The sequence below is a fragment of the Ctenocephalides felis genome, unplaced genomic scaffold, assembly GCF_003426905.1.
Source record: "Ctenocephalides felis isolate EL2017-DRISC unplaced genomic scaffold, ASM342690v1 CF-g0.4_SCAFFOLD_01170, whole genome shotgun sequence".
Lineage (NCBI taxonomy): Eukaryota > Metazoa > Arthropoda > Insecta > Siphonaptera > Pulicidae > Ctenocephalides > Ctenocephalides felis.
This window is the reverse complement of record NW_020537324.1, coordinates 79,698,147-79,725,519: the sequence shown is the minus strand read 5'-3', so window position 1 is coordinate 79,725,519 and position 27,373 is coordinate 79,698,147. Positions and strand designations below refer to the sequence as shown.

General features: G+C 29.4%; 1 protein-coding gene across 1 annotated transcript in view; it reads left to right on the top strand.

The window, feature by feature from the left end:
* LOC113367725 (sorting nexin-13-like) overlaps positions 1-19,359 on the top strand; it is a 20,955-nt gene extending 1,596 nt beyond the window's left edge. Inside the window, exons 2-15 of the mRNA XM_026609306.1 lie at positions 809-981; positions 2,339-2,455; positions 2,659-2,770; positions 2,840-2,983; positions 3,055-3,325; positions 6,566-6,629; positions 6,710-6,986; positions 9,214-9,534; positions 10,828-11,039; positions 12,181-12,432; positions 17,343-17,477; positions 17,536-17,710; positions 17,794-17,893; positions 19,113-19,359. Coding sequence (XP_026465091.1) covers positions 809-981; positions 2,339-2,455; positions 2,659-2,770; positions 2,840-2,983; positions 3,055-3,325; positions 6,566-6,629; positions 6,710-6,986; positions 9,214-9,534; positions 10,828-11,039; positions 12,181-12,432; positions 17,343-17,477; positions 17,536-17,710; positions 17,794-17,893; positions 19,113-19,359 — 2,600 coding nt within the window. The remainder of the gene's footprint in view (positions 1-808; positions 982-2,338; positions 2,456-2,658; positions 2,771-2,839; positions 2,984-3,054; positions 3,326-6,565; positions 6,630-6,709; positions 6,987-9,213; positions 9,535-10,827; positions 11,040-12,180; positions 12,433-17,342; positions 17,478-17,535; positions 17,711-17,793; positions 17,894-19,112) is intronic.
* Positions 19,360-27,373: the final 8,014 nt, after the last annotated feature.

The window sequence follows — 27,373 nt, the reverse complement described above, 5'->3', positions numbered from 1 at the left end:
TTTTTGAAGTAAAACTTTTTTAGATTCTTTTACTAAAATTGCAAAAAAAGTATATAATACAAGTAAACTTTACAATGAGATAAACTAGGTGAAAGTAGAAGTCTTCACTTTTTGATTGCAAAAAAAAAATTATAAAAATGTGAAAATTAAAAGCTTTTTATAAAAATTCTAAAAGAAAGTCAATATTATTTTAATATTTGGATTTAAAACCTCGAGATCTAGCAAATGATACCTCACATGTCTTAAAAAAACAATCCTAATTTTTTGAAGTAAAACTTCTTTAGATTATTTTACTAAAAATGACATAAAAGTGTATATTACAAGTTAACTTTACAATAAGACGAACTAAGTGAAAGTAGTATTTTACCTTAAGCCAAGTTGCAATAATAGAAATGTTATATAAATACTATTTTAGGGGTCTATCTTTGTATGAGTTGGTAGTAACATACTGTCAAAAGTCATGTATTTGTTGTGCAGTCACGCAATTTACACATAAAACAATACAATAAATATATTTATTGAAGTCTCGTCTGTTTTAATAGCAAAAAAATTTACAAAAATATAAAAATGAAAATTTTTTTAGAAAAATTCAAAAAAAGTCAAAACTATTTTAATATTTGTATTGTACTCTTCGAGACCTATCAAATGATACCTCACACGCCATAAAAAATCAATCTTAATTTTTTTGAAGTAAAACTTCTTTAGACACTTTTACTAAAAGTATATTACAGGTTAACTGTGACATTTTATACAAAATATTAATTAAGTTTTGCTTTACTTAATAATTTGTTTTTGTATCATTTTCCAGAGCATTTAACAAGTCTAGTAGACTTGGTGTTATTTTTCATCTTGCCTTCGGAAGATTTTGCTTGCCCGAGTTTAAGAAGCATTTTGGGGTCGCTGATTTCTTGCTGTGTACTTAGGCCTTTGTTCGATTTGCTATCGGAACCTGATACTGTTAATTTGATTATACTAAAAATTGTAAGTAACAAAGATATATACATATATATTAAATGGTAGAGTCTTGGAATTGTGAATATTTTGTAGAGTTTTGAAGAAGAATCCAAAAAGTAATAAAAAACAAAAAAAGTTTTTTAATAAACTATTTCTTTTTTTATTTTACTGTCGACGTTTCGGAACTAGGTACGTTTCATCTTCAGGACATCTGTCAAAAAACATGATCTTGATAAGATTTAAGGAAACAATATGTTTAAGAAAATAAGATGGATTTTTTAATTAATAAAATTGTTGAAAAAATAATGTACAGAAATATGATAATATGATCAAAATGAAAATGATAAAAATAAATGTGTGGATTATATAACAGGATATTAAAAATGATAAACAAATTTGAAAGTTTTGGAAAGTTTTAAGAAAAAGTTAATGACAAAATTGAATTAATTACCTGTACGGTTGAATATACATTAGCACTTTTTCACTAAAAAAGATTTTATCGAAAATTGAATTTGAGTTATAATTCAGCCGAATAGGTAAATTTTGTAAATCAAAATTACTATAAGTTCTGTCTTTTTTAAAATTATTATTTGAAAACCAAACAATATTATTCTCTCGATGTTATGAGATTGGCTGTTTGCAATGAACTGATTCAAAGTCACACGTGCGCTACTTGAAGACTGTAAGGATGTGTGTGTGTGTGGTTTTTTATATGTGAGGATGTAAATATTTAAATTATTGATCTTAAATGGAAGTCGATATTAATTGTTTGACAAAAAGTGTAAAAAATTTAAATAAGAATCATGTAACAGGTTGTGATCTGATCTAATGTAAACACTATTAGAAACGTTCATAAGAATAAGACAACTTTCCACAAATAATCTCTTATAGATGCAATTTTCATGTAATAAGATGGAGTGAAGTTAAACGAGTGGGCATTTTTAATAGAGCGCTGTGCTGGGGTACTTTTGATTTTTTTTTGTTTATGGGGAACCACACTTAATTCATGTTGTCTCATTCTTTTGTGTACATATTGTGTTCTCCAATATATTTGAAAGAACAGTCGTTACAAGAAATAGAATATACTACGTTAGTATTGAAATTGGATGGAGTAGGAGATTTAATGTTCGTAAAAATTTTTTTGAAGGAGTGTAAGGATGAGCCTGATACTAGAATGTTTTCATCTAACAGAATTTTGGCAAAATAATAATATAATTCTTAACGTATGGAATGCTGCAGTAAAATTGGATTTTTGTTCAAAACTCTACAACAATATATATATATATATATATATATATATATATATATTATATATATATTGTAATAATTATAATAAATATAATTAATAATCCAAATTAATAAATTTGAATGTTTTTTTTTATAGTGTTGCAAAGATGGGCCACCTGCCGGTGAGCATTTGCTAACGACATTAAGATTTTGTAATGATGTTAATGAATTAAGTGTCATGAGGGAAATGTTGAGAGCTGAAATTCATCAACTTGTAAGTATAATTAATTGTTTGATAATTGTTTTTATTCTTTTGCAATACAATTTTATTGTTTTTATGTATGGACAATAGTCGAGTTGTATTTTTGTTGGATGGATCTGAACAAAATTGTTATATTAAATTTCATAATATAAGTTTTATGACTGATATGAAGGATGCTTACATTTATCAATTATATAATTTTTCATTAATTTCAGAGGTCTGCAAGTAGTCTGCACGTCGACAGTTCCATTAAACAACAAATTGGCAGTTTGCAATATGTCGAGAAAATGATTAATAATAAATTGGGACAACTTAAAGGAAATATAGGTAAAAAAAAATAATTAATTATATATATATATATATATATATATATAATGTATATTTTAATTTTTGCAGAACCAGATACCTCGTCTTCAACAATTCTACCATTGCTATCATTCGAACAATTACTGAGCGGCGACGTAGCCTTATCATTTTACCTCGATTATTTAACACAAGTCAACAAACAGAACTATCTATTTTTTTATAACACCGTGGAACGTAAGTATCTTATTCATAAAAATTTTTAAACACAAATATTTTACTTTTATTTCTATTATTCTTCTTCTTAGATTGGAAGACATCAGTTCGTGAACAATCTCAGAACAAAACAACGAATCAATTGGCGACAAAGATGCGCAGTATTAGAAATGGAACAACTTCTTCTACAAATTCTACGACGACAACAAATGGTAATAATAACAGTCATCCGATGAATTCAAACGAGGAACTTCGAGAGACTGCCCAAAAGATTTATGAAAAGTTTTTGTCTGATAAAAATAGTGATAGAGTTGAAGTGCCTTCGCAGATGCTGAACGATCTGAGGTTGAAGATAGCTAACAAGTAAGATAAAGGATATATATATATATATATATATATATATATATACTAGTTGATCCGACAAACGTTGTTTTCCCATAAGTAATATATTTAGTATAATAGGTTTAAATAAAAATAACTAACTGATTGCAAATGTGGTGCATAATTGAAATGGGCAGCTAACAAAAATATATGAATAGTTTACCCACTGCAAAGCCCGCCACATATAAATGTCTCTTAATAGTCTTTGCAAGAGCCAGCCTAATCTGAAACTGATTCTACTTAAATATATATAATTACGAAGCAAATTCCGAGTCGAGCTCTTTTTTCCATTTTTCTTTAAATTTACTCGTCATGAAGTTTTTGAAGTAAAACTTCTCTAGACGCGACTAGGTTGTAAATCTGCGAGAATGCAACGAAAGTCCGTTACGCCAGAGCTGTTCGTCATTCGCTCTCGATGATATCATTTCTATACGGGTCGATTGTGATTGGTTGTCGTGTCGCGTGAGAGGGTTTTTGATTGTATGCGTAGTATGTCCATTAGATTTTAAGGTTACTTCCTAGTAGAAATCTTGATTTGATAAAAAATGTCTGGATTGGAAGAATATTTTATCCCGTCTCCAGTTAATAATTATAGTGAAAATTTAACTTAAATGCCATCCTGTACGATAACAAAAAAGTTTTACTTCAATCGCTTGTGAACCTTACGCGCACTCGTTTTTTCTATTTTTTCTTGAATTTGCAGAGTTCTTTCCTCTATTTTTTTAAATTTACTGCTCAGTAAAGTTCTTTTTTCAAATTTTTTCAAAGTTAAATTTGCTCGTCAGTAGAGTTCTTTTTTCGATTTTTTTTAAATTTGCTCGTCAGTAGAGTCCTTTTTTCGAGTTTTTCTTAAATTTGCTCGTCAGTAGAGTTCTTTTTCTATTTTTTTCTTAAATTTGCTTGTCAGTAGAGTTCTTTTTTTTAAATTTTTCTAAATTTGCTCGTCAGTAGAGTTCTTTTTTTTTAATTTTTGTTTAAATTTGCTCGTCAGTAGAGTTCTTTTTTCGAGTTTTTCTTAAATTTGCTCGTCAGTAGAGTTCTTTTTCTATTTTTTCTAAATTTGCTCGTCAGTAGAGTTCTTTTTCTATTTTTTTCTTAAATTTTCTTGTCAGTAGAGTTCTTTTCTCAAATTTTTCAAAAATTGCTCATCAGTAGAGTTCCCTTTTTTAAATTTTTCTAAATTTGCTCGTCAGTAGAGTTTTTTTCTTGATTTTTTTAAAATTCGTTCATCAGTAGAGTCCTTTTTCCGAGTTTTTCTTAAATTTGCTCGTCAGTAGAGTTTTTTTTTCTATTTTTTTCTTAAATTTGCTCGTCAGTAGAGTTCTTTTCTCAAATTTTTCAAAAATTGCTCATCAGTAGAGTTCCCTTTTTTAAATTTTTCTAAATTTGCTCGTCAGTAGAGTTTTTTTCTTGATTTTTTTTAAAATTCGTTCATCAGTAGAGTCCTTTTTCCGAGTTTTTCTTAAATTTGCTCGTCAGTAGAGTTTTTTTTTTCTATTTTTTTCTTAAATTTGCTCGTCAGTAGAGTTCTTTTCTCAAATTTTTCCAAAGTTGCTCATCAGTAGAGTTCTTTTTTCAAATTTTTCTTAAATTTGCTCGTCAGTAGAGTTCTTTTTTCGATTTTTTTTTTTAAATTCGTTTATCAGTAGAGTTCTTTTTTCGAGTTTTTCTTAAATTTGCTCGTCAGTAGAGTTTTTTTTTCTAATTTTATTAAATTTGCGCGTCAGTAGAGTTCTTTAAGAAATTTTTTTCTAAATTTGCTTGTCAGTAGAGTTCTTTTTTCTAATTTTATTAAATTTGCGCGTCAGCAGAGTTCTTTTTTCGATTTTTTTAAAATTCGTTCATCAGTAGAGTCCTATTTTCGATTTTTTCTCAAATCTGCTCGTCAGTAGAGTTCTTTTTTCTAATTTTATTAAATTTGCGATTCAGTAGAGTTTTTTAAGATAATTTTTTCTAAATTTGCTTGTCAGTAGAGTTCTTTTTTCCTAATTTTTCTAAATTTGCTCGTCAGTAGAGTTCTTTTTTATTAATTTTTCTAAATTTGCTTGTCAGTAGAGTTCTTTTTCCTAAATTTACTTCGCAAATAAGTTTTACTTCAATCGCGTGTGATCTTTACGCGCACTCTTTTTTTTTAATGCCCCCTTAATATCGACCATCATCCTAGATTACGTCGAGGTCACCAATAAAAAATTGTATAAATGACAAAACTTTGAATACAATTTACTAAAAAGTTCTTAGATATCATAAAAACACCAGCGGCCTATTACCGCCACAGAACTCCCCTTCCAGTGTTGTAGTCGTGATAATCTTCTATTATATATATAAAAATAAGTCGGGTTTTCCTTCCTGACGAAATAACTCCAGAACGCACAAACCGATTTCGACAATTTTGCATTCATTGGAAATGTCTCGGGCTCCGCAAGGTTTATAGCTAAGAAAATTAGTTGTGCATGGCATCGTGCCTTAATGCAAATTGCTGGAACTTTACGTACCGTAATTAAAAATTTGAATAATTACATTAGTGAGAATTATCAGAATTATGCTTGGTTAAGTCAACGAGCAATTCTTGTCGCCAAGAAATATGATGTACACGCACTGAATTTCACCATTCAATCAAAAATTGCTGGCGATTTGGTGACATACCAATGATTCCGACTGGTCTTCCGTTTGACTTTAAACGATTGCAATTTCCAGTTCGCCTTGCGTTCGCAATAACAAGTCCCAAGGCCAATCGCTTAGTGTTTGCGGGATAAATTTCAAATTATGCGGAATTATTTAGAAAATCATTGTTTTTCACATGGGCAGTTATACGTTGCCTGTTCACGAGTTGGAAATAGGCTTTGTTTGTGTTAACGTCAGACCAAAAAACAAAAAATGTGGTTTACCAAAGAGCACTTCAATGAAACGGATAATTTGCGTATTCACTTTCATTTACTTAGAGAAGTTTAACTAAAAAACACTTCATTTTTGTAATCGAAATAAATTCATTACTGTTGTATAATAAAATCACATTTTTCCTTTTCAAATATAAAACAAACAAAAAATTTCTTCATCTTTCTCACGAAACCATCTGGTGGCGAAACGGAGTTCGTCGGGTTTGCTAGTTTAATATAAATAGAAATAGAAAGAAATATAAATATAAATATAAATATAGATATAAATATAAATATAAATATAAAAAAAATAGAAAAAAATGTTTTACAAATAATTATTCTTTTTCAGAGCTCTTAATCCGTCTGAAAATTGGTTCGATGAAATACAAGACAATGTTTTTGGAAAATTTAAGGCAAGTATTGAATATTCCTTTATTAACTTCCATTAAATATATTCGTGTATTTAAATAATCACTGTGTCCTTTATTTCCAGACCGAAGACATCTTCCTAACCGATTTCTACAGAAGTCGACTCTACATTCACATGTTGGCAGAGCTCGATATGCTGACTCATGGTCAACACGACTACGACTGCACCTCAAATCTGGACAATGACAGTGTGTCCAGCTTAGAAATGGTTGCTGGTTCCAGCGAAACCGATTCTGGTGGAGCACCAGCTGAAAATGAACCATCGGCGAATGAAACAACTGTGAAAAAGGACAAGAACGAAGTAAATGGTGCCAGAGGAATGGATAGTGTCAAAGCTACAGGTAGGGGTAATAGACTCATAATTAACTTCCCGAAGGAGAAGTTTATGTTTTCATCAAAAAATCCGATTCGCTAATTTTATGTTTTCTCAACGTTTCAAGCCATTCTGAATCGATTGAGACTGAATTCAGGGAAAAAGTGTGTGTGTGTGTGTGTGTGTGTGTGAACAGATTCTTTGCCGTAAATCGACGTTTTCTCCAAAACGGCTGGACCGATTTCAAAAATTTAAAAGCCATTCGATGTATCTCGATGAGGACTAGCGTTTTTGAGTTTTGTGCGACGATCGTCCAAGCCGTTTCTTTATAAATAGCAGAACAGTGAAAAAAATTTCGTCCACGTTTTAGCCCGCAATTCTGAATAGATTCTGATAATTTAAAACCGTTCGAAAAATATTGGTTGGGAATCATGCTGATTAGTTTTTGGTAAAGATCGGCCGGGCCGTTTTTTTGTAATAAAGTTTAAAAAAAAAAATCGGCGATTGTTATGATTATTTTTTGACGGTAGATATCATAGTCTTCTAGATCATACTGAAATATTACGGCCCTACGACAACTCGTTTAGCTTTAAAAATTCGTCAAAGTTTGCAAAAATTAGTATAGTTTTTTTGCCATTCGTCAAAATTAGACGTTTCATCGACGATTGCTCAAAAACGCCTGAACCGATTTCAGAAATTTAAAAACCATTTGATGTGTCTCAATGAGGACTATCGCTTGTCACTTTTGTGCGACAATCGGCCGAGCCGTTTCTTTGAAATTTGAAAAAAAGTGTTAAACTTTTCGTCCACATTTAAGCTCATACTACCGAATCGATTTTAAAATATCAAAAACTGTTCGAAAGACATTTGTTGGGAATGATACTGATTAGTTTTAGGTGAAAATCTACCGAGCCGTTTTCTTGTAATTAACTGTTGAAAAAAAATTTAGGACGATTTTTATGGTACTTTTTTTGGCGATATATACCATGGCCTTATAGAACTTACTGAATTATTACGGCTTTACGACAAGTAGTTTAATTTTGAAAATTTATCAAAGTTGAAGAAAATGAGTAGTTTTTTTGACGTTTGTTAAAATTAAACTTAGACGATTCACTTGGTATAACGATAGAGTACTTGGTGTTAATAAACGTAATAAATCATTAAAGTCCTACGGAAACTAGTTCAATTAAAAAAATATTGATTTTTGAAAATTTGCTTTTAGAAAATACTCCGATTAACGTGTTCGTTCGTTTTCAATTATGTGTAATAAATTCCGAGTGGAATACTTTTAATCACTCATAAATTAATTTATTTTTTTATTGATTAAGTCGATTATTTACATATATCGGGAAGTTCATGTAACTTGCCTCAAGGCAAAATACCACACCAACTAGTTAACTTAGTTATTGTAATGGGCCGAAAATCGGAATTGAAATTTTTTACATTTCTCGACGTTTTGAAGGTTTCTGAACGTTTTGGCATACCTCAGGAAAAATGGATGTGTGTGTGTGTATGTATGTATGGATACAAATTTCCAGTCACGTTTTCGGGCGCACGGATCAACCGATTTGAATGGTTCAAAAAACATTCGATTCCTATTGATACGGAAAAGAGCTGATTAGTTTTTGGCAAAGGCAGGTCCAGCCGTTTCGGAGATACGGAGCAAAGAGTGCAGAAAATAGAAATCGGTTTTTTGAGAGAACGGAGTATCCGATTTGAACGATCTAAAAAACATTCAATTAGTAATGATTGGGAGAAGTGTTTATTAGTTTTTGGCAAAGGCAGGCCCAGCCATTTTGAAGATACGGAGCTAAATATGTAAAAAATGGCAGTTTTTGAGAGAACTAATACGCGTCCGATTTAAATGATTCAAAGAACTTTCTGCTTGTCTTAACAAAATAATTGATTTTGGAAAAAAAATGTTCCAATTTTTTCTTTTTCTGTTAGTTTTTTGTATATCGAAAATAATTCTGATTTTATTTTTAATTCTGACTATAGTTCTAATATACTTTACAAATAATTTCAACTTTGCAATTCAGTTTATATAATTCTTATAAATATTAGACAATGTTACATTATTAATAATAATCTATTTGAAAACATTCAGTATTCCTCGAACATTTCGTTACAGTACGGGAAGTTCCAGCAATTTGCCTTAAGGCACGATGCCATAATTGCCTCAAGACAAAATTCCACTTACAGCTAGTTTAGTATATAGATTGTGATGTCTTATTACTAGTTGTTTTACTTTTCAGTTCCCATTATCCAGCAGACCAATGTGGATGGAGTGTTACAAAAGAGTGAGGACTATCAATTCGATGACAAAAAATTATCGACGAAGTTCGATTATATGAAGCATACAAGATCGAGAAGTGATTCGATTGTTAGGCAAAGAACTTTAAGTCCTCTGAAACATAATGTTAAAAATATTGATGGCCAAGGTTTGGTGCAGCAGACTAATAAATTTGGTAATACCATAGAAGGTTCTGTTGCCACAGCCAAGTTTGCTTTCGAGCATTATAGTGCAAATTTTTTGGCTGAGAATTATGATTTGTCGATGGAAATTATACAAACAGGTAAGATAATAATTGATACTTGATCAAATTTTACAAATTATGCATTAACCATGCTAAAAAGTCCGATTTGCTGATTTTATGTTTTCTCGACTTTTCAAGTCATTTTGAATCGAATGAAACAATAAAAACAATTTATTTACAATTCTAAATATAATTACCTAATTCCATTATTATCGAGAAGTTCATGCAACTTGCCTGATGGCAAAATAACACTTACACTAGTTTTTAACTTCCCGTAGGGTAGTTATAGTAATGGGCCGAAAATCGAAAATGAAAATTTTTGCATTTCTCGACGTCTTGAAGGTTTTTGAACATTTTTAAGGGGCATACCTCAGAAACTAAATGGATGTGCGGTGTGTGTTTTGTATGTCCGCATTTTTTAGGGCACACGGATCAACCGATTTAAATGGTTTAAAAAACATTCGATTCCTATTAATGGGGAGATGTGCTGATTAGTTTTTGGCAAAGGCAAGTCCAGCCGTCACGGAGATATGGAGCAAAGAGTGCAGAAATACAAATCGAGTTTTAGCGAGAACGGATTTGTATGATTCAAAAAACATTCAATTCGTAGTGACGGAGAAAGTGGTCATTAGTTTTTGGCAAAGGTAGACCCAGCGATTTCGGAGATACAGAGCTAAATGTTAAAAAAATGGAAGTTTTTGAGAGAACTAAGCGTCCGATTTAAATGATTCAAAGAACTTTCTGCTTGTTTCAACAAAATAATTGCTTTTGGAAAAAAAAATTATGTTTCTAATTTTTTTTTCAAAAAATATTTTTGTAATTTTGGATTAAAAATTCAAAAATTGCCCAGGCTAAGCACAGTCTAAGCGCCACTCTGGTACAAATGTTTACCCAAGTGCGTTTAGACTGTTTATGTACTGGAGCACTTTTCCAATTTTGTGAAAACTATTGAAAAATGTGAAAATGCCGCCAAGTTAAGCACAGTCTAAGTGAAAATGTCGCACAGAATTATTTGCAAATGCGTTTAGACTGTGACTGTACGGGAGCACTTTTTCAATTTTGTGCAAATTATGCAACTATTTTTTTTTGAAATTGAATTCGAAATGAAATGACGATTGTTAATGTTCTGGAGATAAATTGATTTATTTATGATTTACATTTGATTTGCTCAGATATAACAAGATAGCAAAAATAATGAAAGTTACGGTATTTGTAATAATATATTTGAAAACGTTTAAAATTTCTCGAATATTTCATTACGGTACGGGAAGTTCCAGCAATTTGCCTTAAGGCACGATGCCATACACCACTAGCTTTTTTTTTACTTTTCAGCAATTGCTTGTGAAGGAGGAAAATCCTGGGGCGTATACGCTTTGAATGTTTTATGCCATCGCAAAAAACAGCAAGACACTTCTACAAACAACAATAATAGTGCAACTCGTCAACAAAATTTGCAAAACGAAAGCAGCAGTTCCTTACTTCAATGGCACGTGTATCGACGATATTCACATTTCTTAGACTTACAGAAATCCGTAAAGAAAAAGGTACGAAAAAAGCTTTATTTGTTTAATAAAAATGTTTCTTTTTTGTCATTATATATTTTTTACCACATATTTGTGATTTTGTGGGAAATATATTTTATACGCGTATATTTTGTTCTCATTCCATTTAGTCAAATTTTTCATCCCTATCTTTTCTATATTATATATTTATACAATACCCGACGAACTCTGTTTCGCCACCAGATGGTTTCGTGAGAAAGATGAAGATATTTTTTGTTTGTTTTATATTTGAAAAGGAAAAATTTGATTTTATTGCACAACAGTAATGAATTTATTTCGATTACAAAAATCGAAGTGTTTTTTAGTTAAACTTCTCTAAGTAAATGAAAGTGAACCCGCAAATTATCCGTTTCATTGAAGTGCTCTTTGGTAAACCACATTTTTTGTTTTTTGGTCTGACGTTAACACAAACAAAGCGGATGGTTTTCCAACTCGTGAACAGGCAACGTATAACTGCCCCCATGTGAAAAACAATGATTTTCTAAATAATCTATTTGAAATTTATCCCGCAAACACTAAGCGATTGGCCTTGCGACTTGTTATTGCGAACGCAAGGCGAACTGGAAATTGCAATCGTTTGAAGTCAAACGGAAGACCAGTCGGAATCATTGGTGTGTCACCAAATCGCCAGCAATTTTTGATTGAATGGTGAAATTCAGTGCGTGTACATCATTATTCTTTGCGGAAAGAATTGCTCGTTGACTTGACCAAGTATAATTCTGATAATTCTCACTAATGTGATTACTCGAATTTTTAATTACGGTGCGTGAAGTTCCAGCAATTTGCATTAGGGCACGATGCCATGCACCACTAATTTTCTTAAAATTAGCTATAAACCTTGCGGAGCATGAGACCTTTCCAACGAATGCAAAATTGTCGAAATCGGTTCGTGCGTTCTGGAGTTATATCGTCAGGAAGGAAAACCCGACTTATTTTTATATATATAGAAGATTAATCTTATCTAGAATTGAACCTAATGGTAAATATACGTGCTACAGTTAGTGGCGACATCTATGATATGCTGAAAAAATTAAAATTTATAATTGTTTATCTATGACTAACATAGTAAGTTGATGAGTCTTACAAATATTACTAATATTTTATTCACTTTTTTATTTTTTAGTATCCTGATTTATCAAAACTACCTTTCCCTGCAAAGCGTGCTTTTCACAACATGGATCGAACAGTGCTGGAACATAGAAAGACTGTTTTGAATTCTTTTGTGACTGCTTTGTGTGAACATGCAAGAAGGATTAAACATCACAATCAGTCGCAACGTGTTTACTATTATGAAGGACTTTTGGAGTTGCTCATCGAGTTTTGTGAACCGCAAGCTTATGATAAACAAGTTGCACGAGGGGCCATGATTAGAACGGTAAGCAGATATATATATATATCTATATATATATATGTATATATATATAAATATTCCTTAATACTTCTTGTGTCAACAAACGTAATTCCTCTCATCTCTTACATGACAGTTACAAAGTCATCATTAATTTTATGAAAAGTTTTACTATACAGTTTTAGAATCTTTCGTTCGTTATATTTCTTCTCTGTTTCTCTTTCCCCTTTCGTCTCTCACAACCCCCTCCCACTCCTTCACTACACTTGCTTTGTAACCTTGATCAGTGTCCACAATGCACCGCTATTGATAACATAAAGTATAGGAGGGCAATATGTACTCCTTCAATTTCTCGTTTGTTAATATAACAGTATATTATTATTTTACACAAATTTATTGTTCAATCAATTTTACATCATAATTATTTCTTTCTGTTGTTTTTTCTGGTTTGGTATGTATAATTTCCTCCTTTTTTATATATTTATATTTATCATTAACTTTGTATTTATGTTATATGTTTTTTAGATTACTGAATGATGACACACGTCAAGTGTCGAAACGTTTAATGGAATAAATCATTTTGTTATTTAATCTTTTTTTAATTCGACGATTGGGCTGCAAAAATATTACATATATATATATATATATATATATATATATATATATATACTAGTTGACCCGGCAAACGTTGTTTTAAGGTATTTGTAAACAATTTCTAGAGAATAGAAAAAAATACTAATTTATTGTAAATATATAAGGAAGATCATGCGTATTGACATTATTAATATTTTTACAGGTGTGTGTCCCAAAGTTATTATTTGTGTTATCAGCCGAATCTTCTTATTTAGATTGTTGGCAGTTATAACTCAAAATAAATTATTCGACAAAATGTCTCTTCATATCAATTCCAAATTAAGAATCTGCATTTAAATAACCTAAATAAAATAATATAATCTAAAAAATATTCTAAAATAATATAATCTAAAATACTTCTTTAGACACCTTAGCTAAAAATTCGTAGAAAGTATATATTTTATGGATAAATCACATAGTTAAGTTATTAGTATTCGGTACAAAAGTTTTGCAACTCAATTAATTTAAAAAAAAAATCGCAACATACTAATATTTTTTGCGATGTTATATGGTTATGTGTAAATGTTTTTATTACAATATGATCATTGTTTTATGAAAATCGACTTCTACTCGTCGAGACCTTTCAAACGATACCCAACAAGCGATAAAAATACAATCGAAAATTTTTGAAGTAAAACTTCTTTAGACATCTCAGCTACAAATTTGTAAAAAGTTTGAACAAATCATATATTTAATTTTAGTATTTGCTACAGAAGCTATACACCTCAAAAAAAAAAATAAAAAAATGTTTTATTATGCTAATATTCATATCTAATGTATATAACGTTTTTATTACAATATGATCATTGTTTCGTGAAAATCGTTTTCTACTCGTCGAAACCTTTCAAACGATACCCAACAAGCTATAAAACTTACAACACACATTTTTTGAAGTAAAACTTTTTTAGACACCTCAGCTATAAATTTGTAAAAACTTTGAACAAATCATATATTTAATTTTAGTATTTGCTACAGAAGCTTTACACCTCCAAAAAAAAATAATAAAAAAATGTTTTATTATTCTAATATTCATATCTAATGTATATAACGTTTTTATTACAATATGATCATTGTTTTGTGAAAATCGTATTTTACTCGTCGAAACCCTTCAAACGATACCCAACAAGCTATAAAACTTAAAATACACATTTTTTGTAGTAACACTTTTTTAGACACCTCAGCTACAAATTCGTAAAAAGTTTGGACAAATCATATATTTAATTTTAGTATTTGCTACAGAAGCTTTACACCTCCAAAAAAAATAAGAAAATGTTTTATTATTCTAATATTCATATCTAATATATATAAAGTGTTTATTACAATATGATCATTGTTTTATGAAAATCGACTTCTACTCGTCGAGACCTTTCAAACGATACCCAACAAGCGATAAAAATACAATCGAAAATTTTTGAAGTAAAACTTCTTTAGACATCTCAGCTACAAATTTGTAAAAAGTTTGAACAAATCATATATTTAATTTTAGTATTTGCTACAGAAGCTTTACACCTCCAAAAAAAAATAATAAAAAATTGTTTTATTATTCTGATATTCATATCGAATGTATATAAAGTGTTTATTACAACATGATCATTGTTTTGTGAAAATCGTTTTCTACTCGTCGAAACCTTTCAAACGATACCCAACAAGCGATAAAAATACAATCGAAAATTTTTGAAGTAAAACTTCTTTAGACATCTCAGCTACAAATTCGTAAAACGTTTGAACAAATCACATATTTAATTTTAGTATTTGCTACAGAAGCTTTACACCTCTAAAAAAAAATAATAATAAAAAAATGTTTTATTATTTTAATATTCATATCTAATATATATAAAGTGTTTATTACAATATGATCATTGTTTTATGAAAATCGACTTCTACTCGTCGAGACCTTTCAAACGATACCCAACAAGCGATAAAAATACAATCGAAAATTTTTGAAGTAAAACTTCTTTAGACATCTCAGCTACAAATTTGTAAAAAGTTTGAACAAATCATATATTTAATTTTAGTATTTGCTACAGAAGCTATACACCTCAAAAAAAAAATAAAAAAATGTTTTATTATGCTAATATTCATATCTAATGTATATAACGTTTTTATTACAATATGATCATTGTTTCGTGAAAATCGTTTTCTACTCGTCGAAACCTTTCAAACGATACCCAACAAGCTATAGAACTTACAACACAAAGTTTTTGAAGTAAAACTTCTTTGGACACATCAGCTATAAATTTGTAAAAAGTTTGGATGAATCACATAGTTAGTTTTAGTATTCGGTATAAAAGTTTAGAGCACAAAGTTTGAAAAAATATGATTTGCCAAAAAAGAGTGCCATAAAGCCAAAGAGTGTATTTTCGTATTAACATTTCAAAAAAGTTGATATTTTGAGTCTCTAGTAACACTTGAGGACCGTTTAATAGCGTTTTGGTGTATAAATAAAACTACAAATAAAATTACTTACTATAATTAAATCATTTTTACTTAACATCCTATTAGATTTAATTGAACATAATAACTCAAAACCATTTGACATTTGACGTATGAGCCGCCGTCCACTGTTTTATTCTACAAAAAATTTCAAATTAAAAATGTGAAGTTTCTACGCGATTTTGAAATATTATCTCGCCTTTCCGACCATCTCTGGATTGGCACGAATTTTTCAAGGCGAAAAGTGGCCAAATCGGTTCAGTTGTTTTCGAGTTTTAGCGGATCATTTGATCGAGAGCTCCACTTTTATATATAAGATATATATATATATATATATATATATAATTATATATATATATCTTATATATATAAAAGAGGATCGCTTTATGTGCTAACACTTATAACTCACGAACGGCTGAACCGATTTAGATGAAAATTGGCAGGGAGGTAGTTTAGAGCCAGGAGAAGGACTTAGGATACTTTTTATCCCGATTTTCAGTTTAATTGATAGTATATTTATATATATAAAAAAAATACTAGCTAGCCCGGCCACGCGTTGCTGTGGCTCAGTAATTGGTGGCAGAGAGGTAGTTTAGAGTCCGTTTTTCATTCTAATTCAGAATTAATTATTTATAAACTATCCATGTAGTTTATTCAATCTATGATACTATATATATATTATATATATATATATATATATATATATATATATATATAAGGTGAAGTGAAGTTTAATAATAATGCCGCGACCAAGACTGAAAGAGCATTACTTACATTTACATGTACATTTTGTCGAATAACTTATTCCCAGTTATAATTTCCCAGAATTTATCAAAGAATGGTTAGTAATATATGAAGGTACGGGGTTAAAAGTTTCACGACCAAAGTGTCAAAAACCAGTAAAGCTGAAGCATTGTTTAACAACATTATTTGAAAGTGAAGGGAGAAAGATGTATAACCAGCTATAACCTTGATTCTTATGACTTTGATATTGGGAGATAAACGGTCATCTTTGAAAATCCATAGTAAAAGTATTTTCTTCTGTTGGTAGTTTTTTAGCATTAGTTAAAAATGTAATTATTTTGTAAAATACCTTTAAAATTAAAATAAGACATTAAACCTGTTTGCCATCTGGCCGTTCCAAGTTACCCCGCCTATAGGGTAAAAAGGTCTAGATAACAAATTTTTGAAAGACAGCAAAAAAAGCACATTTTTATAATGACGAAGTCTGTAGTTTTACTGAACGTAGTCAGCTAATTGTTCGTTTGAAATGTGTCATTTGTTGTGATGAAATTGGTTTCATTTTCATAATAAAATTTATATTTGCTCAAACTCAAATTGGACCTTTAAGCTTTGCCCTGCTCTACGTATATACTTTTTATTAAATTTACTTTCATTCAAGGTATGTTACTTGAAACTTTTCAAAAAGCAGGTCAAAGAAGAAATAGTTAATTCATTTTCTATCTCTCCTCGCAGAATTTTGAAAAATTTGTATAAGCTCAGTAGTAGTATTTACAATTATACACAAAATCCAGAATCCAAAAGAATCTGAAAAGCTTAAAACGTAATCAATAAGTCGAAATACCAAAAAAATACTTGGATTGGATTATACCATGATTTCTATAGAAAGTGTATAAAACTTCCAGTTTGATTGAATTGACAAAACATAGACAAACTAATGGGGTTCATTGTTTTTATAATACCTAATTGTATATAGCATTCAAACAACACATCCTTATACTCTTAAAGTATTAATATTTATATAGTAATAATATGATTCTCTAGAAATTGTTTAGAATATACCTTACTTAGCAAAACAACGTTTGCTGGGTCAGCTAGTATATATATATATAACAATTTTCTCCTTCCAGATTGATACAATAGTTAGTCCATTACGATCAGGAATGCGCAGCATAAAAAACATGCCCGACCAACTCCTAAACAGCGTTGATGAATTCGTCGGTGGCTTGTCCAGGGTTCTATTAGGAGTCCCTGATGAAATAGATGTAAGCACATAAAATTTGTAATCTCTTATAATTATTAATATATTTTTTATTATCTCAGGCTGATAATCCAGCTATTCGTTCAGCTTTAGTTCTATTAGACGAAGCTTTTGATTTGAAAGGACGTTCACAATGGTTGAGACGTGGTGTCCTTTCGAAAGCACTACAAGGCACTTGGTTGGGAAATGTTGTTAATAGGAGATTGCTGCAGTTGGCTGGATCTTTAGCTGGTCACGGTAAAATATAAATATAAATATATATATATATATATATATATATATATATATATACTTATTTATTCTAAATTTGTTTTATCCAGGTATGGTGTTACAAGCGATATCATATGTTCGAAATGCCCTGTGGCCAAATGGTGAACGAGCACAAAGTCCACCAAAACGAGACCAGGATACAGTTCACAGGTAATAATAGTTATTTTGAATTTATTTATATTTTGTAACTATTTTGTATTAACGTACCGAAGAAGATCGTTTAGTTTACTTGAGATTTAGGAACTCAAAGTTTACTAATTATTTCTAAACAATTTTGTTCTAAGATTTCTAAATTGTTATATACGGCTTTATAGATAATTTAATTAGCTTTCTAATGATATATAAAAATAATGATATTTTTAATTAAAATATAATAAAATTAATATATTTGTACACCGAAGCGTTGTAGCTAAAATAATGTGGGCGCCTGACGACGATATTAATTGCAAAGTTTGATGAATTAAATAAATTAAATAAATTTGTTCTAACAGTTACGAAGTTTTATATACAGATTTATAGATAATTTAATTAGCTTTCTAATGATATATAATAATAATTTTGAATTAAGTACTTTTATTTAAATTTAAATTATAACAAAATGAATTTTATTATAAACCGAAGCATTGTAGCTAAAACAATGTGGACGCATGACGACGATATTAATTGCAAAGTTTGATGACTTATTTATATATAATTTTGTTCTAACAAGTTATTATATACAGATTTATAGATATTATTATTGACTTTTGATGGTATATCATGATATATAAAAATAAATAAATTTTATCACAACTATACTAAATTTTAAAAAATGTACTAATCACATCCACCAATGGTTAATAAGTAGATACTAAATTTTAAATTTTACACATTTTTCTTATTCAATTTTGTTCGAAAAGTTTGCAGACGTTATATACAGATTTGTAGACAATTTTGTTAGGTTTTTAACAATATTTAATATTATTAATATATTTTGAATTATTTATAATAAATTGAACGTGGATATAAAAACCGCAACCGCTGAAACTAAAGTTATAGACACGCCGCATTAATTTTAAAGTTTAAATATTTTTTTTATATAATTTTGTGAGAAACGTTATAAATCGTTATACACAGAGTTGTAGATAATTTTATTAGCTTTCATTTGACATATAATAATATATATTAATTACTTGAATAAACTAAAATGGTGAATATCAAAAAGTGTCCTTAGTATTTGTTGTATTCTCAATGAACACTTGAAAAACTAAACGTAACATAATGTTTCGTTAATGTTACTTTCTTTGACTACTTTATTGATACTTTGCATAATAATCTAAATTTTAAAATATTACATTAATTATAAAATCTTACACCTTTATTTTTTCAGGACCAGAATAGCAGCAAAAACAGCACTTCTGGCCAGTTTCTCTGAGGACCTTAAACATGTCTTAGGAAGCGAAACAACTCGTCTAGGATTGTTAAATGTATGTTTACTTCTGCAAAAGAAACAATTAAATATGAGATTGATACTAGTTGTGTTCGAAGATATACTCACCGCTTTATATCCCAGTATTATGAAAGCTTTAATTTCTAAGAACAATGAAAATTGTAAGACAAAGAAGGATAATAGATAACATTGGTAAGTAGAAATATAAATTTATATTCTTTTGTATGAAATAAATTGAGTCTAGCTTTGGTTTTATCCATTTTTTGCAGATGAGCTTACCATAGTCATCGATTATAATCATCTTTTAAATTAACAAAGCAAAAAGACATTAAACAAAATTATAAGGTACAAATAAAAAAATCTTGTTATCATTTCTTAGCCATCAAGTGTTTCGTTTGTAATTAAATACTTGTGCAATATTTTTTTAGTTAGCAAGTAGTTTATGTGTTATTTGTTGCTCCAGAGATTATGTTAAGATATTAAATGGGGACCTAAATTGTTAATCGACAGCTAGATAATTGCACAGAACTCTTATGTACCTAATAAAAAATGTATATATATATATATATATATATATATATATATATATTTATATATATTAACTACTAAATCATATATATATATATATATATATATATATATATATATTATGTTGTACATATTACTATAATCTATGTATCTTAACCCAAGGTACTTAGTATTTGTTTAGTAAGTAATTATTATCTAAGGCAAAAACAGTGATATATAAGAATTTAAATCTTAATACAAATTTAGAAACCAAAATTTTTGATATAAACTAACAAATATGTATGGATTTTTAACGAAACCAGTGAAAAATTACTTTAAATGTTTTTTGGTGCCATTTTGATTGTTTATAGTTATTTAGTCGAAAGTGGAAAGTCCATGCATATTTTTTTAAGAAATTTAAATGGATTTATATACAGCTGGCTGGAAATTATATTGTATGTATATATTAGTAAGTTAAAATTATGTATTTAAATAAATTGTTGCAATAATTATATATATTTGAATTTTGTGTTTTAAAAAGTGAAGTAGACAACTTCAGAGTGGTTTGATTGGTTTTGACTTTTGAAAAAAAGTACTCAAGTTATTTATATTCATACAAAAGGGATTTTGTATAATTATTATTCAATGCACCATATTTCTCATTTTACGCACAAATAAACTTGTTTAAATAAATTTTTATATTAAAAAATATTTTACCACATCGTTTTGTATTTACGCATATGGCAACACTGAATTTGTGAAAATTAAAGATGTCCGCTCTGAACGTCAGTTGCCAAACGACATTTTGCACCAAAACTTGCAAAAAGATATAATTTTGGTTGTATTTGTCGAAAAGTTGTGTAAAAGTGGTTGTTGATAGTGAATTATGCAATGAATCGAAGGATTTAAGATCAAGGTAGGATTTAAATACTTTATTATTTGCTGTTCGTTTTATAATTTTTGTCTCATATTTGTTATCAACAATTGTAATCAGCAACATGATTGCAAAATTTTATGTATATATATATATATATATATATATATATATATATTTGTATATGAGTGTATATTTCGCTGTGTATTTATATATTAACAAGCTATTTTTCCGGTTGACCCTATAATTAATTCTCAATGAAAGGGTGCTCCTCTCTTCAATTGACGTGTGCACAACGTCGTATTGAATCAAATGAAGGGCGATAACGAATGAATACAATTCAAAAACAAAAAGCCAAAATCTTATCAAATAATTGCTTTAAGCTGTACGAGACACGTGCCCTTTTACAAATGGGATAGTCATAAGTGAAAACTTTATCGTGATTTTTTTATATTTATATATTTGAACAGCAATAAGAACTATATGTTCTCTAAGTTTTGTTTTGCTGTGACAAATTATTTTTTAACCAATATTTACTACCGAAGGTGGAAACGTAAACGTAAAATTTTACTGATTTTTTTTTTATTATATTTTTCATAGTTTAAAAAAAAATGTCAGACGATTTTTTCTACATAAAGTTAATAAAGAAGGGGCTTACGAATAAAATGATATATGAATCGTTAAGTGTGTTCATATAATTTTCTCGAGATTTTCCTGTTTTCCTAGAATTTTATCACTGCAACTCGCCTGTAGGTCACACCGTTCGGAATTCGAAGTTGCTATATATGGGAAAAAACTAAGAATTTTGAGACCTTTCAAAAGATGTATAATACTTTATAAGTTTTCTTTGAAGAAATATCGAATAGTGTGGATAGTTGCTCGAACCTAACCCCACTTTGCATTTCAATATTTGAATATTTTTGCTTTGAATATATTTATTATTAATACTAAATCTTTCCGCTTCTTGCGATCACATTTTCTTTAATTTGATTTGCTCCAACATTTTTTCTTATGTTATATAATTCATGTGTTAGCCTTATATGTTAACATGTGTCTTTTTCTGGTCTGCTGAATGATGAGACACATCTAGTCTCGAAACGTACAAAAATTTAAAATAAATATTTCTTCATTCGCCGCATCTGCTGTTTTATTCCATTTAATGATTCTATTTTTTAACTTCCATGAGAGTATTGTTAACTTCTTGATAAGGTCAGCCTTTACTAGATGAAAAACATTCTTCAAATGTCTTGCAAAAAGACAGCTTTTCATTAGCGACAGTAATAGAGACTTATTTGTCATCATTTTATGTCCTTTGAGTATAAAAGACTATTATTTCAAGGTTAAATTTGGCCAAATCGGTTCAGCCGTTCGAAACTAAGGAATAGCAATTCGCTTATATGTTTCATAATTTTAATTTTCTCAATTAGAAGTTTAATTTTTATTCACAAAATTTTTTTATCAACTTTCCATCGGGTAAGTTATAGTAATCGCAAAAAAATTAAAAATTTTAGTGGAAAGTTTTCTTAAGGCACGATGCCATGCACCACTAGTTAATTTTTATTTAATTAGTCCTATTCTTTAGCAACTATTACAAACAAATAAAATTAGGCTATAAATATTGATTATATAATTTTTTTTTACAATTAAATATCATTTAATGACTAGAAAATATCACAAAATTTCAATACCGAAACAAAGTGTTAAAAATAATTAGAAATATTGCACATAAATTAATTGAATAATAATAATAATAATTGTTATTCAATATCCGATATGAGTGTCGGTTCCCAGGGCTAATGATGTCAACATCGCCCTTCGGGCAGGGTGTACCCCCAAATTTTCCCAATTTATCCAGGACAGCCTGGCAGTCAAATCTAGAATGAAAAAATAATAGATTTAAAAAACAATATGTCATTTATTTGATCTTATTGTTAGATGGTAAAAATCGGTAAAGATCATTCGGACATTTATCAATGTTGCTAAAAAATAATGAAAATCTAAACATTTTTGAGATATGACTGAAATCTATTTAAAATCTATCAGGAATTTCAGTGATATATTTACTTCTATCTTAGTAGTAATTGACTTTCTACTATTTATCATATTTTAAAAATGAAAACAAAAAAAATTCAAAAGATATTGCACTAAATTGAACATGGATATTATAGAAAATATATATTCGAAAATCTTTTAGGCTTTTTGTACAAGTGATAGATATTTTATAAAAAAGTAATACATATAGTATAATCTGCAGCAAATCTTGGCCGGGTTAGCTAGTATATATATATATATATATATATATATATATATATATAAATATTAGAATTATTTTTTACTGACCGCTCGTGTTCCAATGCGCCCTGTCGGCCTTGATTTCGCCCCTCAAACATTTTTCCACGTACGTCAATGGATCGTAGTCGGTGTCCAGGACCTGATTTGAATTATTTACTATATAATATATATGTATATATATTTATATATATATATAATTATATTAGTATATATTATTTTTATTACCTCTCGGAGTAAGGCTATGTAAGCGATGGCCAACCGGAGGGTGTCGATTTTGCTAAGACGCTTTTCGTAGGGGAAAGTCGGCACGTGAACCCGCAATTCATCGAAAGCCGAATTTATACTGCTAAAATTAAATAAACAAATTCACGGTCATTTTGATATAATTTTTTGAAAAAAAAAAAATTGAAAAAAAAGTTGAAACAAAATTTTTTTTTCCAAACTCAATTATTTTGTTAAGACAAGCAGAAAGTTCTTTAAATTGGACGCTTAGTTCTCTCAAAAACTGCAATTTTTTACACATTTAGCTCCGTATCTTCAAAATGGCTGGGCCTGCCTTTGCCAAAAACTAATAAACACTTTCCCAATCATTACTAATTGAACGTTTCTAGATCATTCAAATCGGATGTTCCGTTCTCTCAAAAACTCGATTTCTATTTTCTGCGCTCTTTGATCTATATCTCCGTGACAGCTGTACTGCCTTTGCCAAAAACTAATCAGCACATCTCCCTATCAATAGGATTCGAATGTTTTTTGAACCATTCAAATCGGTTGATCCGTGCGCCCGAAAACGTGACTGGAAATTTGTATCCATACATGCATACACACACATCCATTTTTTCTGAGGTATGCGAAAATGTTCAGAAACCTTCAAAACGTCGAGAAATGTAAAAATTTTCAATTTCGATTTCGGCCCATTACAATAACTTACCCTACGGGAAGTTAAAAAAAACAGTTCTTCTGGTAAGAACTTTATTATTGGATTATATGTAATATTTTTTTTATATGATATATTACATTTTATATATTTTTATTCCATTTTCTTCATAATTAATTTTATTAAAAATAGCACTAGTTTGCTGTTCATAATTGTTGTAAATATATGTATAAATTTTCGAAAAACCGGGATTTTCCATGATCAAAATCTAAATCCGGGATAAATTTTAGAAAATAATTTTTTTTTGTCCTGGCCAAACCGAGAGGTATGGTCACCTTAATTTAAACAGTATTGTAATATAGTAAAATACTTGATAGTTTTATAATTCGAGCATAAATATACAAACCTGCGCAATTCACTAGCAAAAATTATGTTAATTCTAGATTTTTATTTTTTACTCGATTTTTTAACTGTCCGTAGGGTAGTTATAGTAATGGGCCGAAAATCGAAAATGAAAATTTTTGCATTTCTCGACGTTTTGAAGGTTTCTGAACATTTTATACTGGCATACCTCAGAAAAAATGGATTAGTTTTTGGCAAAGGCAGGTCCAGCCGTTACGGAGATATGGAGCAAAGAGTGCAAAAAATAGAAATCGAGTTTTTGAGAGAACGGATCATCGGATTTGTATTATCCAAAAAACATTCAGTTCGTAATGACGGGGAAAAGTGGTTATTAGTTTTTAGCAAAGGTAGGTTCAGCGGTTTTGGAGATACAGAGCTGAATGTTTCCAAAAAAATATTTTTGTAATTTTGGATTAAAAATTCAAAAAATTGCCCAGGCTAAGCACAGTCTAAGCGCCACTCTGGTGCAAATATTTACCCAAGTGCGTTTAGACTGTTTATGTACTGGAGCACTATTCCAATTTTGTGAAAACTATTGAAAAATTTGAAAATGACGCCAAGCTAAGGACAGTATACGTGAAAATGTCCCACAGAGTTATTTGCAAATGCAAGTTTAGACTGTGACTATACGGGAGCACTTTTTCAATTTTGTGTAAATATTAGGCAACTATTTTTTTGAAATTGAATTCGAAATGAAATGACGATTGTTAATGTTTGTTCTGGAGATGAATTGATTTATGATTTACATTTGATTTGCTCAGATATAACAAGATAGCAAAAATAATGAAAGTTACAGCATTTGTAATAATATATTTGAAAACGTTTAAAATTTCTCGAATATTTCATTACGGTACGGAAAGTTTCAGCAATTTGTCTCAAGGCACGATGCCATACACCACTAGTTTTATTATAAATCTATTAAGTATTATACAATTTTATAATTCTGATTTAATAGACCAACTTTTGATGAAACTTGCCTAAATATTTTACTAAATTGCTTTTAAAGAAGGGTGAGACGAAAATCAGTCTTAGAACAGTAGGAAACAAATACTTTACAATTCTAATCAGAAATATTTACTACTTATCATCTACTATTAATAAATTAATAATGATATGATACCCGTTCGGGGCGGACCTCAGCATTCGTTTTCGTTCTCGTACATTAGCAGCCTGTCTGTGCACCCTGAAAGGACCTACCGAGCTCGGTGTCTGCGCCCCGTGTGGGGGCCCTATGGCACCAGAACCCAAAAGGGCCGAAGCAGCCGACTGCGTGCAGTTGGCAAAGTGTTGAGACACCACCGATTCGTGGGGCGACATCGTCGAATCCACTGAGAAATAGTAAGACTCGTGATTTAATTTATTCATTTTCAAATGATTGTTTGTTATAACAAACATATAGAGATTGAATATAGAGATGGGCTTATCATATCCGAAGCCGGATCTGCTCAGATTTGACTCCGCTTCAGGGAGGAGTTATATCCGCTTAACAACTCCACGACTCCGACAACTTTGAAACCGAAATACTCGACACAAATGTGTTCTATAGTGCGTTGTTTATGCATCTAAGGATTTGTCAAATCCTATTTAATTTTTTTAAATGAAAATTTATGAATAAGATAAAATTAAAAAATATCAATAAAATAATTTTTCTAGAAAATTGAAAAATAAATGACGAGTTGTAAAATTTTTCGGTCGACCACATGATCGGCTCAATGACTCGTAATTTTAACAGTGTTGACCAAAGTAAAAACGCAAAATTTGAGAATCAATGAGAATCGATGAGAAAATAATTGATTTTTTGGATTAATTTTATATAAAAACTAGCAGACCCGACAGACGTTGTTTTGTATCCATGCCTAAAAACTCAAATTTTTTAAAAACCTATACTGGTATGTATTTACCGTTTAATTAAAAATAATCATTAATGTTTTTACACTACAATCTATACCGAAATGTATGTACAATTTCTATACTTAAATTTCAATTATACAGTAAAAAACAAATCAGCTACATCACAACATACGAGTATAACATATATCAAACAGACAAATATCGAAATATGATCATTAACATTGTATATAAATAATTTTACACGACATTTTTTAGAACGAATTTATTTTTAATATATCAAATAACGGGATATACAATATTCTTTGTCAGACCTGTAGGTGCATGAATAAATAAGTTAATAATATATTAGGCCATGACTAAAATGTGCATTTTTTAAGTTAATTCCGCAAAATAACTGTAAATAATTAACTGTATATAGCCGATTGGCGTATAATAAATGAGTAAATAAATAAATACATAAAATAAGTTCATTGTCTGCCCTTGTGACTTGGAGTTCCATCTAATAATTTATGTTTTTTTTTTAGATAAATATCGAACAGTGTGGCTTATTGCTCAAACCTAGCCGTACTTAGCATTTGAACAATTGAATATTCACACAAATTCCATGCTCCATACTAAACCGTAAAAGAAACGAAAACATTCTATTTGGATAAAAGATGCAGAATAAAATTACGAATAAAATGATATATAAATCGTTAAGTGTGTTCATATAATTTTCTCGAGATTTTCTAGTTTTCTTTGAATTTTACTACTGCAACTCGTCTGTAGGCCACACCGTTAGGAATTCGAAGTTGCAAAATATGGGAGAAGATCTAAGAATTTTTAAACCTTTCTAACGGTGTATAATACTTTGTTTTTTTTAGAGAAATATCGAATAGTGTGAACTGTGAACTATTGAATATTCACACAAATTGCTCTCTACAATCCAAACCGTAAAAGATACGAAAAAACTTTGTTCGGACGAAAGATACATATTAAAATTACGAATAAAATAATATATGAAACGTTAAGTGATTCTACGTTTTAGTTAGAAAACGTTTGCATGTGAAAAAGAAAAGGGCTGATTTTAGGGTTTCCCGGCAATTATTCGATTTTTTTCTTGCCGTAAGAACAATTCTTGGACTTCAACGAACATTTTTAAAAAAACAATTGGCCAAATTGATCCAGGCATTGTTGAGTTATGCGCTTACCAACACATTTTGCGATTCATTTTTATATATAAGATAATGTAATATTGTAATAAAAGCAAAACATTTATCATAAAATATTTTTACCAAATAATAATACTTCTGCTTTCTAATTTTTTAACTTCCCGTAGGGTAAGTTATAGTAATCGCAAAAAAATCGAAAATGAAAATTTTTATATATCTTTACGTTTCAGAGGTTTCTGAACATTTT